Source organism: Sparus aurata, chromosome 8, assembly GCF_900880675.1.
Source record: "Sparus aurata chromosome 8, fSpaAur1.1, whole genome shotgun sequence".
NCBI classification, from domain to species: domain Eukaryota; kingdom Metazoa; phylum Chordata; class Actinopteri; order Spariformes; family Sparidae; genus Sparus; species Sparus aurata.
Window position 1 is genome coordinate 2,676,970 of NC_044194.1, and position 15,072 is coordinate 2,692,041.

Below are 15,072 nucleotides of genomic sequence, written 5' to 3' on the forward strand. Positions count from 1 at the left end.
AAATCACCTGAAACTAAGAATTGTTGTGTTTTTGTTACTTTAGAAAGAAACTTTTATATCCACAGAGGGAGCAGCTCCTCTTCCACAGAGTCTGTCAGGTTTCTACGGCAGCCCAGAACGGACAAACCAAACACTTTAGCAACTGCAGTAAGAGAGGGTGAGGCGAGGAGGGTGTAGTTGGTTGCAGCCTCACTGCTACATGCAACTAAATCCTCCATGCTGGACTTTTAAGTCAGATTAAAATTGTGTTTTTTAGATAAATCTCAGTTAGAGAGAGAAGGAGACACCATTCACACATCAGCAGTCTGTCTGATAAAACACAGAGGATTTATAATTATCACTTTTATTTCCTCGCATTATTTTGAAAATCCTGAAGTGTAAACGGAGCAGAAGAGCGTCAGGCTGCAGTTTGTTAAAATCTCCACCAGAGGGCGACGTCAGCTGTCATTTAATCTCTACTAACAGTTGTGTTGTGTTCAGTTCACCTTCTCCAACAGCTGAACATATCAAACCTGCCTCACATCATGCAGCTGTTTGGTTTGTTTTGTCGATCACCTGCTGCAGGTTTTGTTCTCGTTGTAAGAAGCTGTGTGTGTTTGAGTCACTGACACTGCAGAGGTTGATGTCATCAGGCAGAAAAGGAGTTTGTAGATATTTGGATGACTATAATGTAAAGTAAGTAAAGTTTAATCTTACCAAAAAAATGGGTAGATTTAACTCCAGGTTTCCTCTGAGTCAAACTTATTGTAAAGCTTGAGGAAGCTTTACAAGCTTATTTCTTATTTCCAGAATCAAAGTAAATGGTCACCAAAAACAAAAATCAGTTTTTTGTGTGATACCGCGTACTGAGAATAAAAGTAATGTGAGTTAAACATTTCTGCCACGCCAAAAGATCAGCAGTGGTGGTTGATTCATAATGAAGACAACAACTCCCATGATCCCTTGCTTCTTACAAGTTTCGTTTTGATTGAGAGACCCCTGGTGGAAAACATGACACACTGCATGTTATTACAGCACTTATTACAGTTTATATTGTGCTCACATGCCTGTTCTGATAGAAAGTTGTGTGAATAAGGAAAACAGAGATTTGACGTAACAGAATTCAAAATATCTTTATTGTAAAAATGGTCAGATATAACCCGACTAAACATTCATCCAAAATGGTGAAATAACAGTGTAATTGTCCTCAAACTGCCGCAGGTTCTGTCTCACAGCTGTCAGGTTCATTGTATTAATTTATATCACATCACGGCAAACTTCAGACAGAGTAGTATCATCACCGGCAGGAGTGTGACGGGCCGCTCAGCGCCTCGGCTCCTCGGGGTGATGACGCTTTCAGGGATTAAATTAACCGCCAGGACCGATCTGCACGGCTCCTCGCTGTAGCACATGCAGTCGAAGCTGCGGTCGAACGCGTTGATGTCGTCCTGCGAGAGGCCGCCACTCACGGTCAGCGGGCCGCCGCGGCGCTGACGCTGGATCCGATAGCGCATGGGGTCGAGGTGGAGGAAGACGTCATCGTCCCAGCGCTTCCTCACGCAGCGTCCTCGACCCTGGCAGAGCGCCTCGCTGCAGAGTTGCGTTGCCATGGAGACGTTCAGGATGTACGGGTTCATGATCTGCTCCAGGTGGCGTCGGGCATCAAAGCAGGAGTCCTGGAGTTTTAGGATATGAAGTCAGTTAGCGGTTATTAAAGCAACCGTATGTAGAAATGAGCATTTTGTATGATTTGCTCATAAATCCACATCACAGGTCTGTAACAGTTTGTCAGTGCTAATTAAAAACACATCACGTCATCACAGCTTTTGTGTTGAAAACTTGTATGATGAAGTAAACGTGTGTGTAACGCAGCGATACAATCTCTCTCTGAAGTCACACAACATGACTTTGAAGCTGTAATTTGAAGTGTAAAAGTCACATAATGTAGCTTTAAAGAAAAACAGGAGAATAAGTTAAAAACTCCAGAGTGATGTCACTTTGTACCTCCGTGTCGGTGACGTTCATGTCTCCCCAGGAAATGACGCCGGCGGCTCCGAGAGCGGCAGCTTCTCCGATTGTGTTCACCAGATCGAACTGCAAAAACAAACAAAAACACAGCAGACAATCAGAGAAGAGCAGTTTAAATTACAAAACATAAATAAGAAATATTAAAAACATCTTCTGGACATTTTTATTTATCAGTGTATTAAAATTAGATAACCTAATTTGCATTTCGTCAAATTGTATTGATAATTCTGACCTCTGACATGTAGTCGTCGATGCTGTCCTTGTACACAGGGCGGATGTAGGCGTAGACGGGGATGGAGTACGAGCTGTTGGGGAGCATCGACACCCTCATGGCCTCGTGGATGCGATGCCGGACGAACATCCGAGCCTGCCAGGAGTCCCTGAGCACCAGCTCCAGGTAGATGGATGGATAGAGTGCTGTGGACTCCCTCCAGAGCCACAGCAGTTCTTCGTTCCTGTCCTTTTCGATGTCGGGACACTCTCCGGTGAAGCTCGCCATGTCCTGGTTGTAGTCGTAGTTGTAGCAGTCGGGGTACAGGTAGTAACCCCAGAGCCTGTTGGGCCTCAGCCTCTTCCCGATGCGGATGGATCGGATGAAGTACCTTTTGGCTGCACGTTCGAACACAATCTTTGCTCGGTCCTCTGCCTGGTCCTCAGACAACGACGCGTTTTTCTTCTGGACAGTTTCGATGGAAATCTGTCGATAGATGTCTTTGCTGCCCCAGTTTCGGACCCACTGCGGCCTCCACTCCTCAAAGTCAAGCACAGCGAGGCCCGGCCGGTCGGCAGGGATGTAGTACTCGATGTCGTCCTCGGCCAGCTCGTGGTGCTCCTGCATGTCGATCAGCTGCGGTAGGCCCTCGTCGTACATCTCTCCAGTGTCTTCATCCACGTAGGGGAAGAGGCCGAAGCGGTCGGTGTAGAATATGGAGATGCTCTGGTTGGTTGCTGTCTTCAGCGTGCTGCTGACAAAATGGAAGTGGGAGAGGTCGAGCGGCATGCCGAAGCGGATGTCGCACAGCTCGGTCGGGGCGTTCCACATGAACTGGAAGGGGTGGCTGGGACGGATGGGAGGGTCTGTCCTCGGTAAGGCCTGGCCGGACCACAGCAGGGCCAACGTGGTGATGAAGATGGAGAAGAAGTGCTGTTTGACATCGAGCAGGTTGACTTGGTTCATTCTGACGCAGTAATCTGAGAAAAAATACAGATACACAGGACAAAGTAGCTCAGGATGAGTTCCTGCAGCTCTTAAATCTAGTGTGGATTTCTCCTGATTGCAGAAGTACAGCAGAGTGTTTTCCCTAAAGCAACAAAAATGAAAAAACAACAGTGCGATTTATAAAACACTTGGTGGTACACAAAGTATTAAACACTTGCTGACATCATACCTGCGAACATATTAGCATGCCGATGCTAGCACTCATTTAAAAGCACCACTGTGTGTATGTACAAGTTGCTAGCATGGTTGTAGGCGTTTTAAAGCACATCAGTAGAAGGAAAACTGCATGCTAACGGGTTAAAAGTAGAATTATTTTGTCATGATTTGCATGATTGTAGTGTTAACGGGCAGTGAGCTCACAACTGTTTTGTATCTTACCTGGTTTAACAGCCAGAAATGGAGCAATAAGCTGGTGAAGATCCCGTTTAAAGTGTCAGCAAAGAAGGAAAGAGATGCATCTTTACACATATACATTCAAATGTTGCACTTTGTTGTCACCACGGAAACTAGAATTTGTTGCTGTTTTTTTTTAAAGACTCAAACTAACTTCAGATTTCAACATTTGAAGCAGATTTTCAGATCAGGAAGACTTTAGAAAATGTTCAGCCAGATGTGGATTGATAGCAAATAAACTGCTGCAAAAAAGCTCATTAATGGCAATTCTACATCAAGTGACTGGTTTGATCTTTCAAACTGTCTTTGAGGGTCAGAGAGTCACCGTCTAATCTCTTTAAAATGCATCAAATTATTAGTATGGATTAGTATTAGTAGATTTTTTAAAAACACAGCTGAAAATGGATGAATAGTTTCACAATAAACATTCTAAGTGAGTTAATTTCCTGAAAATGTCCTTCTTAGTTTCCTGGCAGAATGTGAAGAGCTGACAGGAAGTGACCCAGCTGTTCGCAATAAAACAAAAATGATAAAAGCTGTGTTGGTCAGCTGATCATAATCGGCAATATGAGGCAGTTTTCCTGCTGTATTTACAATAATTACAACTTCTTATAGATAGCAAGGATGTGTCCTCGATTACTGATGTGCTTAATTTTAAGTGAAACCTTCACAGTCTGTGTTATTGAACTGGGGAACATCAGACTGGTTGTGACTTGTCTGGAAACCTTCACCTACATTTTGTTGGTGTGAAAAGTCCCAGTTCTCCAACAATAACCCTCATACATTTAATTAACCACCACATATTTTAGTTTTTCCAGCTCAGCAGATCAGAGGACATTCAGCTCAAGTTAAAACACGAGTTGGAAGGTTGTTCGTTGACTTCACGGGAGATTTATGACTTTTTAATAACCTGAAGACAAAGAGCTGATTCAGTAATTGTTGAGGCACGAATCATCTGTGTGTTTCTCTCGATTCACAACAGCAACTAACCAAGCTGTTAAAATCCTGAGGGGTTAACAACTTTTTCCCTCCCACGGATCTCTGAAGCAAGGTAGTTCACCTCCAAAGGCAGAAAAAACTACACCTGACTGTCTGAGGATGTCAGGAAATGAGTTATGCCAGTCGTCATGCTGAGATAAACTAACTCCTGTCTGTAGTTTTATTTGTAATCAGTGTTGTCAATCAAACGTCACCTGCAGCTGTACAAGCTCATTCTCAATAAAAGAAATGAAGCATATTGTTGAAAGCAGCAAAGATGAGAGTAACTCATCTGGGTACTTTGCTTTTGTGTCTCACTGGGTGAAAACAGCCTCTCTGATTTGACAGATTTGGAAAATTCTGTGGTCTCTGCCAACAAAATAGCACAGATTAAGAATATAATACAGACTTTTAGCTCTTTGGAACACCAAACACAGGCACGTTGGCACTGTGGGATTTATTTTCTACATTATTGTTTGTGGACTGGAGGAATTCAGACTAGAGGAACACAGAAACATCACCTGAGAGAGGACTGTTGTGCAGCAAGTCTTGCTACAGTTGGATTAATAATACAGATAAATTCACACCGACCACAATAATCCAATAACTGACAATAATGAGGTTCTGATAATAATCTGATTTGATGTGTTTTATGTGCACTTTTGTAATGACATAATGGGAAAAAACAGGTTTACATGATTCAGTCTATTTGTTGGATTTCTTTTAAGTACATGACATAAAACTGTTTGTTTCATTTGTCTGAAAACATCCTCAACGTGACTTTACCTCTCATGGCGTCTGCGTATGAGCAGAAAACATCAGCTTGCATTTTAACAACATCTGGTTTATTTTACGTTTTAACACATGATGTAAAAGAGCGATAGAAACCGGATGAACTATATACATGCGCTGAATAAAATGGAATATTGGGCAAAAGACGAGGTATGTTTATCTGATTTTTCATATCCCAATTATGACTTTTATCTGATAAAGCAAATCGCATTATGTTGTTTACTTGAATAATCTGGTGACCCCGTAAATCGGATAATGATCGATTATTAATGTGAATGTAAACGTGCTCAGTGATTCATCCTTTATTGATAATTGTGTAATGTGCATTTTCAGACTCGTATACATTTTAAAAATATTTTAACTCGCTAATTGAGTTACGTTATGTCCCGTAGACACAACTGTCGGGATATTTATATGAATATATATCTGATAATATTGCTGAATAATCTGGTGAAAATGACAGATCTTGCATCTTTTGTTTACAGGTTCATATTTGCCTTTTCACTATTAATTAAGCAGTTGATAGTAATTTGTTCTTTTTGCACACTTATGGCTGCAGACTCTCTCTCCACTGTCCTACACTCGTTTTTTAAATTTATTTGGTAAAAAAATGGACAAAACACACAGTAAACAAAGTTAGAGAGGGATTCGATTGCTACCTTTTTTTCCCCTCTATTTTACATGTATATCGTGTTTGATATCGTCATCATGAATATGTTTGGCAAAGACGTCATGTGGTGATAATCTGACAGTGACATCCCTACAGGTACACGACCGAACCTGTAATCTAGAGCGAGTTACAGAAGTGATGTTGTGAAAAGTTAAACCACAATGTTTACCTGAACCGAACTGTGACCACAGGATGAAGTCGCTGTACACCTGTTGCTGACATGCAGCAACAATCAAACTGTTTTGTCTCTGGCAGTCAGCCTGTTCATTCGTTTTGATACGAGGCTGTGTTGGTCAGGAAGGTCATTTAAAAACAAAAAACAAATCTGACACCAGATACTTTACAGACATCTTCTTCTAAATATAGTGAGCTGTCCACAGTCTCGCACAGTCGTATCTCTGATCTCCAAAACCAGTTCCTCTTATCACTTTACAAGCTAATCTGTTCTGATGGATTGATCACGGGGACTTTTAAGACACAGTAAACACAGTTCACGCAGGATTTACTGTGTTTTACAGGCTGCACAGTGTTGACTTCAGTGTCTTTACGAGGTCGCAGGATCAGATGTGTAACTACAGTATCTTTGTCTCCAGGCAGCTTATAGCCTGACAGTTTTATGGTTTCTGTATTTCTGCAGTTGATGAATCAGGTTACATTTTCCTTAGTGTAAAAAAACAATAGCACATCCACCAGTGAGCTCGACCCCAGTAAACCTTTTGAACCCAAATGCAACAGTAAAGCAGACGTGGTTAATGAGCACCAACCTGTTCTGGAAGTCCAGCTTCCTGCCGTCCAAACTGCACACCGAGTGAGTCGTGAAATTACTACCTGTTGGTCGTAAACACTAACCTCGCTCTCCTCCGGGAGTCTAAATAGCTCCTCTTTAAATAAGCTGTAACTCGCAGCACACTTGTGGAAACTTGTCAGGGCAGAATGATTTGCAGGCCTGAGCTGTTTCTGCTTTTCATTGGGACGTCCCGAGCTGCTCCGGGCTGAGGATGAGCTCTCTCCTCCTCTCTGCCTGGAGGAAGATATCTGAGGAAGCCGGTGGATGAGGACAATGTGTGGACAGACTGCTGCTCGCGTCCAAGGCCTCACGTCTGGACACGCAAAGAATGCGGTGAGAGTTTGAACTTGGTCAGCTGTGGCTGGAAACGTACTGAGCTGAAGGAAATCCACCAGGTTTCTTCACTGGAAGGATGAATCATGTTATCAGCTGATTGCAACACAGATAGTCATCAAGTTCGTCATTCAAAATGAATTGTCCTCTAACTGTCAGGTGAATTTCATTAACAAGGAAACAAAGGTCAAAGGCAGATGGACGTAAACATGACTAATTCTGACAATGTGTTAGTACTGAGGCGTGACAGCTCTGAATACAGCGAGTCAGGACTTTGGGAGCGAGTTGCACATGCTGAGGAAATAAATCTGAGGTTTCATGCCACAGAAATATGTAAAGTGATCGTGGCTCCAAGGGTGGAGCAGCTGTTGTGGTTCAATTCTGATACCTGCAGTAAAACAGATCGATGCAGGATTTGCAATGGAGACATTTTTCCTCCTCCACAATGTAAAAATAGTCTTCTGTCATTGTTGAGCCCACGTTAACTTGTGTTTGTCCGTATACAGATTAAGACTGGATTTCACTGCCAGGATTAAAGGTGGTGGTCCCAGGTTTATGTTGAAAGTTTATCCTGCTTTCTCCTTCCTGTCTTTGTCTGTTTTCCCACCACTTTTCTGTGTACACACTGTATTTCATTTGTTCATTCACCCTCGTCTGTGTTTTTCATTTACTCTTCGCTGGTTTGTCTGTTTTTCTTCTTCATGTGTTCCCATCATATTTCACACTTTTCAAAATATAAAGGTCTGTGCTGAACAATTTACTTTCTCCCTTACATCCTCCTAAATAAACACCTTGAGTTTTCCCTCTTCTTTCTTTTGTTTCTAACCCCCAATTTCCACTGGATACGTCTCCGCCACGCCAGCAGAGCAGATAAGTTTACTTTAGTCTATTTGTCAATCCCCACCAGGTCCGCTGCGCTGCGTATCTGTGACGGAGGGCTCCGGCAGTCCGGAGCTCTCCGTCACAGATACGCAGGACTTCTATTTCTGGCGGATGCCGGAGCACGATGCAGCAATTCAGCTGAATTTAGCACCGAGCAGACAGGAAGTCAAGCGCCGAAATAACAAACAACATCCGGTTACTTTTCAAAATAAAACACTCCGTGTTGACACCAGCACACAAATCTCAAAAAAGAGACAAACACAAGCTCTTCTGCTGATCCTTCGGTCGGGAACACTTTGTGTTGTTGTTTTTAATAACACAGACCTATAACTGCGGTCGTGAGTGATTATGTGATTATCGGGGGAACTCCTCTGCCTCGTGAGCCAGCTGTCTACCGTACTGCGCCGTAGCGGACTCAAACCGCAACCAGTGGGGATTGCCGGACGGCGGAGCAAAACCGGATCAGAGCCGCAACGCAGCGGACCCGTATCCAGTGGAAATTGGGGGTAACTTTGTTTGACCTGTTCTGCTGTTGTGTTCAGTACAATGGTTTGTCAATGAAACAAAGAAAGCGAAAACTTGTTTGCAGAAAAGCATTTATTAAGATTTTCACTTCCAATAAATCAATATTTTGTCGGCTTAACACTCGATTTTTAAACAAATTGTGGATGTAATCTGGATGAGGGCATAATTTTTATCAAATTTCAGATGGTAGATTTTAAGAGCGTAATGACCACATAGCGTAATCTGTAAATCAGATTAAACCCAGATGACTTTGATGGTGGTCGGAGGCTGCAGTCTGGGTGAACACTTCCCTCCAGCGTAGCACTGACAGGTGAAGTTCTGAGCCCAGACGCTCAGGTCGGCGGCAGACGGGTGACCAACTGCCACGTACTTCCTGTCCGCACGCAGGATGCTGAAGTTGTCGGGGTTCAGGTGCAGGTAGACGCTGGAGTTGTAGCTCTTCCTGAGGCAGCGGCCCTTCCCCTGGCACAAGACCTCGCTGCAGAGCATGGCGGCTGCCGTCACGTTAGCGATGTACGGGTTGAAGGTGGAGGTCAGGTAGTCAGATAGAGTCTGACAGGCCACCTAAAGGAAGGGGGAGGAGTTAACAGGAGTTAAGAGAGAGTTCAGGAACAGTTAAAGGAACAGTTCACACAAAAATGAAAATCCACTCATCATCTCCTCAGTCCCATGTTGATGGAAAGTCAGGAGAAGTTTCACAGCCCACAAAACATTTCTGAAAGCTTCATAGAAAAACGACATCACAGCACTTCTACTGAGAACTGAACTAGCTGGGGACCAAGATCCAAAATTGATTTGAAAGATGTTGATTGCATTGTCAACTTGCACCCAGGTCAGCGACAGTTTTGGCTTTAAAATAAGGTGTCAATATTTTCAAATCAGAGAACCAGAGACGACTGGAGGATTATGTCGAACAAGTTCTGCATTTTGTTTTGTTTTTGAAATGTTTTAAAACGAGTCTCCAGCTGCTTCAGTTGTTTAGCAGAATGCTGCAAAACTCCAGAAATGTTTTGTGGATTATGAAACTTCTGCATTTGGGTGACATTTTTGTGGTGAACTGTTTGTTTAGGTTTAGTTAAACAATGACTCATTTGTCAGAGAGAGAGAAAAAATGTCCGAGGGAAATATCTTTGGTGACATTTTTATTAGATTTAGTGTTAAATGTTGAGTTTAAGTCAACTATAGAAATGTAGAACATTTCACAACCATCAGTCCAGAAATTTCACTCTGAACCACAAATGTGCTGAATTGATTTTATATAAGAAGTGGTCTGTCTGTTTGTTTGATAATAACACATAACTGGAATTGCATTCAAGGTGCACTTCACAGTTCTGTGAAAGAAATTTAAATTGGAAGAGAAAGATCTTTTATTTACTGATCTTGTTACGCATAAACAAGCTGAATAAACAAACTGAGCTTAAAGGACAGGACAGTTTCATACATCATTTCTGTTTGAGACTGTTAAGTGTCCAAAGGAAGGCTGTAATTAAAAGGACCAGCTAATACTGGTGCACCATATATGCCAACATTTCTGCTGGATGGTGATACGTCAAAGAATAACAACAATAACGGGCAAAAGCAGAAAAGTCAAATGAGTTTCACGTCTGTCAGTAGAGATAACAAAAAAATTGGAGTGTAACCGCCTTAAGTTCCTCCTTAAAGAGGAAACGAGGGCAGATTAATGGTTTGCTGGTCATCTGTTGGTTCCTGTTTTCAGGCCTGTGAACAGTGTTATTAATACAGTAAATCATCATGGCTGCACAGGCACATCAATCATCCCAGCAGCTCACAAAAGTGCGTCACTGTTCGTCCACGGCAGTTGAGAAAGAGAATAGAAAAAGACTAAGAAAAGACAGGACAAGATCTCTTACAGTGCAGTGGCCTGCAGCTACATTTAAAACAGACATTAAGATGTGAATATTGACTGGGAGCAGACCAGTCCAACCAGTGAGTGTGCTTCAGAGAACTGTGGTTACCTTGTTGTTGTAGTCTTGGGTTGCTCCCCACATTACGACCCCAGAAGCTCCCAGAGCTGCAGACTCTCCTATAGTGCTCACCAGGTCCATCTGAGAGAGGACGGACCAACACAGGAGATTATAGACAAGAAATACTCCCAATAATCAAGTTATAGATTAGTTTGTTCCACAGCGTGTACCCCCTTTAATCTAGCTCATCAACCTTTTGACCGAGTTGGTCAAGAAAATGCTTTTTGGGCTGCAGGAGAACTTTTTGCTGACCGCGGGGTAAAATTTGATATCGCTCAAAACCCGATGATGTTTAAAATGAAAGAGAAATGTCCCACACTTCATCTCAGACTGGAAAAACACGTGGTAACATTTAGTGTCTTTGGAAAATTCATACGTGGAAAAGTCGCTGTCACTCTGTCTGTCCTACTAACTTTGCCACACTTCCACCTGAAAAGCTGTATTGTCACCTGGCAGTGAGAGCCAGGCAGCTCCCACTGTTTACTGACAGTGATCATGTTACGTGACTTTAGCTCCTGTCTTTGTTACCTTTCATTATTGTGCTATTGTTGTTACTGTCATTGGCAACTGAAACAGAAAATGAAAATTAACGTTGCCCTGGTACAGACTGGGCTCGCTATTTTACGGATGATGATTATGTGATGGAAGAACACAATATAACAGAATCCAAATGATGATGAAACAGTCAGCTGGTACATTTTGAGGTCTACAGGTGGCAACAGGCTGAAACACCCCCCACAGATCTGAATAGCTCCATTCACACTGCTGTTTGCATGCGGGGATCCTGTGCCAATTCTCCGCTCCTTCCTCTGTGTGAGAGTTTTAGATGCGGAGAGGGGGGAAATTTGGCTCTGGTGCTGATCCGCCTCTGGAGGTAGTATCAGGGCCGCATTATTGGTGAACCGTCCCAGTGTGAACGGATAATTCGGAGGCGTGGAGTGAGGGCGTGTCGGTTGTGCAGTCTGATAACAGCGAGAAGAGTCTGTCCTCCTGCCTGTCCTACAGACTCTTTGTCACATTTCTGCCAAAAAAACAGCGTCTGTCACCAGCAAAAAACGTTAACTAACCGAGTGTTTGTGACGAAAATAAATCACCACGAATGTCAGCCCTCCAGACCGAGACCTCAAGGAACTTTCCCCCAGAAAACGTCCTCAGTCCCATATCAATATAAACTGTCCGCGGGTTTAGATTGACGGGGGGAACACCTGGGAAGCACCGACGTCATCAACATGACGTGTACTGTCACGCCTCTTGAGGAGCCACAGCGCCGGCTTTCTGTGTGAATTACACGGTGGTATGGCGGAGATGCTTCGCTCTGTGTGAATCACCATCAACAGAGAATTGGCGAACCACCGCTCCGGAGATAATGCAGAGACGCTGTGTAAAAATGGCTAATGTTTTGATGTCTGCCGTCCCGCCTCTTTTCTGGATCTGTGACGCCAGCATGCTGTATGAAATGACGCACTGAGGTGGCTTCATGTCGACGCTGCTTGGTTCAGTGTGAACAAACAAGTCGGTGTAGATACGAGCCTTTGTTACAACGTTATTGCCGAGTCTCTGTGCGTAAAGGGATCGTGTAATAGATTATACATCGTGAATGACAGGCAATGAAATGGACATTGAGTGTGATTAGCAGGTTATTTGGAGCTCCTAAATGCAAAGCTCAAACCTTGATAGCCTGCCACCTGCATTCCTGATCTAAGGCTACTGAACAAGAAACTAGAGTAATGCGCCTGGCTCACCTTGCTCAGGTACTTCCGGGTCTGCTGTCGGTACAGTGGCCTGGAGTAGACGTAGATCGGCATTGTGTACGGACGTTTAGGCAGCATGGCTACCCTCACCGCCTCCTCGACGCGGTTGCGTACGTAAAGCGCAGCCTTAGGGGAGTTCTTCAGGCTCTGGTGAAGGTAGATGGAGGGATAGAGGGCGGTGCTGTGCTCCCACAGCCACATCATCTGGTTGTTCTGCTTCTGGGTCTTAGAGGAGCATTTACCCGTGTAGTCAGAACTGTACCAGCCATAGTTGCGGCAGTCGGGGAACAGGTAGAAGCCCCAGCGACGGCTCGGACGCTCACCAATGCCAAGGCTGATGGTCTTCTCCATGAAAAGCCGTCCGGCCTGCTCGAACTGGCTCTTTGCCAGTTTGGAAATTTCCCTAGATGATGAAAACGGGGCCTTCTGCATGGCATAATTGATGGACAACTTCTGATAAATACGTTTAGATCCAAAGTTCTGGTCCCATAAGGGGCGCCAGGACTCCCAGTCGATGACGGCCAGCCCAGGAGAAGAATCCTCGGTGATGTAGTAATCGATCTGTTGCCGAGCCTTGGCCAGATGCTCAGTCAGGTTCCCTTTTTGGGGGAATCCACCTCTGTAGAGCTTGTGCTTCCTGGTGTCGACTTTAGGGTAGCGGCCGAGGCGGTTCTCGTAGAAGATGGTGAGGAACTGACCAGTCACTGCATTCGTTGTGGTCACCGCCTGGAAAGCTGAGGTGTCCAGTGGGATGTGGAGTTTTTGACACTTCTCGGTGGGGGCATTCCATATGGCCACAAAGGGGTGGCCTTTGATCATTGGCGGCTCAGTGGGGGGCAGAGCAAGGATGGCAGAGATGGAGCCGATGACAACGAGGGGGAGGCAGGACAGAAAGGACAGGGCCATAATGTCTCTGGACAAAAGGAGGAAAGACAACAAATAAGATCTTTGAAATTTGATCTCTGACACATTTTCCCAAGTCATTCCAGCCTCATTTTTAGATGAAAAACAGAATCATTTGATAGAAAAACATTGAGTTTGTTATTTACCAGGGATTACAGGATTTTCAGGGGAAGTTTAGCTGTTTGCCAAGATCACTGATGTCTGTTTGTAATGTTTGTTGAAGGCTCAACAGATCTCTCTCTGGCCTGACACAACAGTTATTACATTTAACTTGTGCAGGTCAATAATCAGTGTTTTTATTTACCATAGAATTTTAAGCCGTCCAGAATTCTGCTTGATATTGGTGTGAGTGGTAAATAATAATTAGTTAATTAATCAATAAACAGGAAGAGGAAGAGAAATCGTTCCGTTTCTCACCTTAAACAGCTGCGAGTTCAAGGGGAAACCAAGGTCGTCTAAAATTTGAAACTTTTTTAAAGTTTGATATTTATCTACAAATAATCGAATAATAATCGAATAATAATCGAATGCCATTTTAACATCGGGAATATTTAAAAGTAAAATGAATGCCACTATAAAGGTCAATAAGGATTTCATGGCTTCCTTGTTTTGATCATATTTCTAGATTAAGAAAATGCATAAAATAATTTTAGAAGTACCAGGTTCTCACAGTCAGAATAAAGATCACAAATGAGCCGTTATTAATTTGAGGATTAATATGATGGTAAACTACTGCTACAAAGTTTCAGGACCTAAAACCGAGTACAAGTTGTTCAGATGATTCTCTGTGTATAATGTTTTATTACTTCATTGCTGCATATTGTACATTTATGTTTTACATGTTCTATTACTGCCTTGTTTTTATGTTGTAATGTGACCTTGATTGTTATTAAAGGTGCCTTTCAAACTAAATGTATTATAAGATGACTGATTCCACATCCAGTTATCTCCTTACTTATAGCAGATACAGTTAATGTAATGTAATATTAATGTAAAATGGTTCTGTAGCATTTCTCTTTGTTTATGAATTAGAAATACCATCAGTTCCTACCTGCCGCTCTCTTCAGTGACCTGTGAAGAACTGTTCACTGTTTCTAAACTCGTCTACATCACAGTTCTTTTGCTGTTTCATTCGTCAGAGGAACCAGTTTCTTCACTCCGATCGATCGTTATCTGAATCCACGTTTAGTCAGTTGTTGGACGTGTCGGAGCTTCATGGGTCAGCGCCTCGCGCGGGTTCTTTAAACTCAAGAAAAAGGAATAGTTTAAGTGATTTTATGTGCCTACATATACAGTAGAGTTACATTCTGTGGTCTCATATTTAGCAATTTCATCTTAAATCATGGTTTATCATGGTTTTAATGTTTTCTGCCAGTTGCAGCAGAGTACAGTTCTGTTGTGTTTTAATGTTTATGTTCAAAATATCCTTAGTAGTTACTGGAGGGCTCCAGCAGGAGGAGTATAGAGCTCATTGACTAGCTTTAAGGTACACAACATTACCTCCTCTCAGTCATTAAACAGATGATCTGGAGGCTCGGGCACGATCCTAAATTTGACATCATGATATTCTCCTGCACAAATATCAATCAACAGACTATATTATTGTTGCTCATTTGCTCAAATGTACCTGTGTGTGTTTACTTTTCAAAATAAAAGCCAGAGGATGCCGTGACAGCCTAATGATCTGAGGCAAGTTTGTATCCATTTTGTGGATTGGATTAGGACTAAGATGAAATATAGTATGATGTATTTTGTGCATGACTTTATTCTTATTGAAGTTCTAATGCTAATGCACAATTAGATAGTCATGGTAGGTTGCCACTGGACTGTGTATTCATCGTGGCCTG

General features: G+C 43.0%; 2 protein-coding genes across 4 annotated transcripts; both read right to left on the minus strand.

The window, feature by feature from the left end:
* Positions 1-1,093: 1,093 nt before the first annotated feature.
* LOC115586020 (hyaluronidase-5-like) lies at positions 1,094-7,155 on the minus strand. 3 transcript variants are annotated; one of them, XM_030424762.1, is made up of 4 exons: positions 6,824-7,155; positions 2,240-3,198; positions 1,984-2,073; positions 1,094-1,655 (listed from the first exon to the last, which is right to left on the minus strand). In XM_030424762.1, exons 2-4 carry the CDS (start codon positions 3,182-3,184, stop codon positions 1,242-1,244), a joined length of 1,449 nt encoding a protein of 482 aa, XP_030280622.1. In that variant the 5' UTR covers positions 3,185-3,198; positions 6,824-7,155; the 3' UTR covers positions 1,094-1,241. The 3 variants fall into 3 exon arrangements, with proteins under 3 accessions (XP_030280622.1, XP_030280621.1, XP_030280624.1); XM_030424761.1 differs by lacking the exon at positions 6,824-7,155 and adding an exon at positions 3,605-3,732; XM_030424764.1 differs by lacking the exon at positions 6,824-7,155 and adding an exon at positions 3,605-3,692 and having other exon boundaries at positions 2,240-3,308.
* A 1,485-nt stretch (positions 7,156-8,640) lies between these two features.
* Positions 8,641-14,380, minus strand: LOC115586158 (hyaluronidase-5-like). The gene is made up of 4 exons (XM_030424955.1): positions 14,277-14,380; positions 12,314-13,235; positions 10,563-10,652; positions 8,641-9,150 (listed from the first exon to the last, which is right to left on the minus strand). The coding sequence occupies exons 2-4, from the start codon at positions 13,226-13,228 to the stop codon at positions 8,821-8,823; spliced, it is 1,335 nt and encodes a 444-aa protein (XP_030280815.1). The 5' UTR covers positions 13,229-13,235; positions 14,277-14,380; the 3' UTR covers positions 8,641-8,820.
* Between the last annotated feature and the right edge of the window lie 692 nt (positions 14,381-15,072).

What these genes read in the sequence shown, in the direction of transcription:
- LOC115586020 (XM_030424762.1), bottom strand. Translation starts at nt 3,184, where the DNA reads ATGAACCAAGTCAACCTGCTCGATGTCAAACAGCACTTCTTCTCCATC. An exon ending in TCGACGACTACATGTCAGAG is followed by an intron (nt 2,074 to 2,239) that starts GTCAGAATTATC and finishes TTGTTTTTGCAG; the next exon opens with TTCGATCTGGTGAACACAAT. An exon ending in TGAACGTCACCGACACGGAG is followed by an intron (nt 1,656 to 1,983) that starts GTACAAAGTGAC and finishes CTAAAACTCCAG; the next exon opens with GACTCCTGCTTTGATGCCCG.
- LOC115586158 (XM_030424955.1), bottom strand. Translation starts at nt 13,228, where the DNA reads ATGGCCCTGTCCTTTCTGTCCTGCCTCCCCCTCGTTGTCATCGGCTCC. An exon ending in CCCGGAAGTACCTGAGCAAG is followed by an intron (nt 10,653 to 12,313) that starts GTGAGCCAGGCG and finishes GTCCTCTCTCAG; the next exon opens with ATGGACCTGGTGAGCACTAT. An exon ending in CCCAAGACTACAACAACAAG is followed by an intron (nt 9,151 to 10,562) that starts GTAACCACAGTT and finishes CCCTTCCTTTAG; the next exon opens with GTGGCCTGTCAGACTCTATC.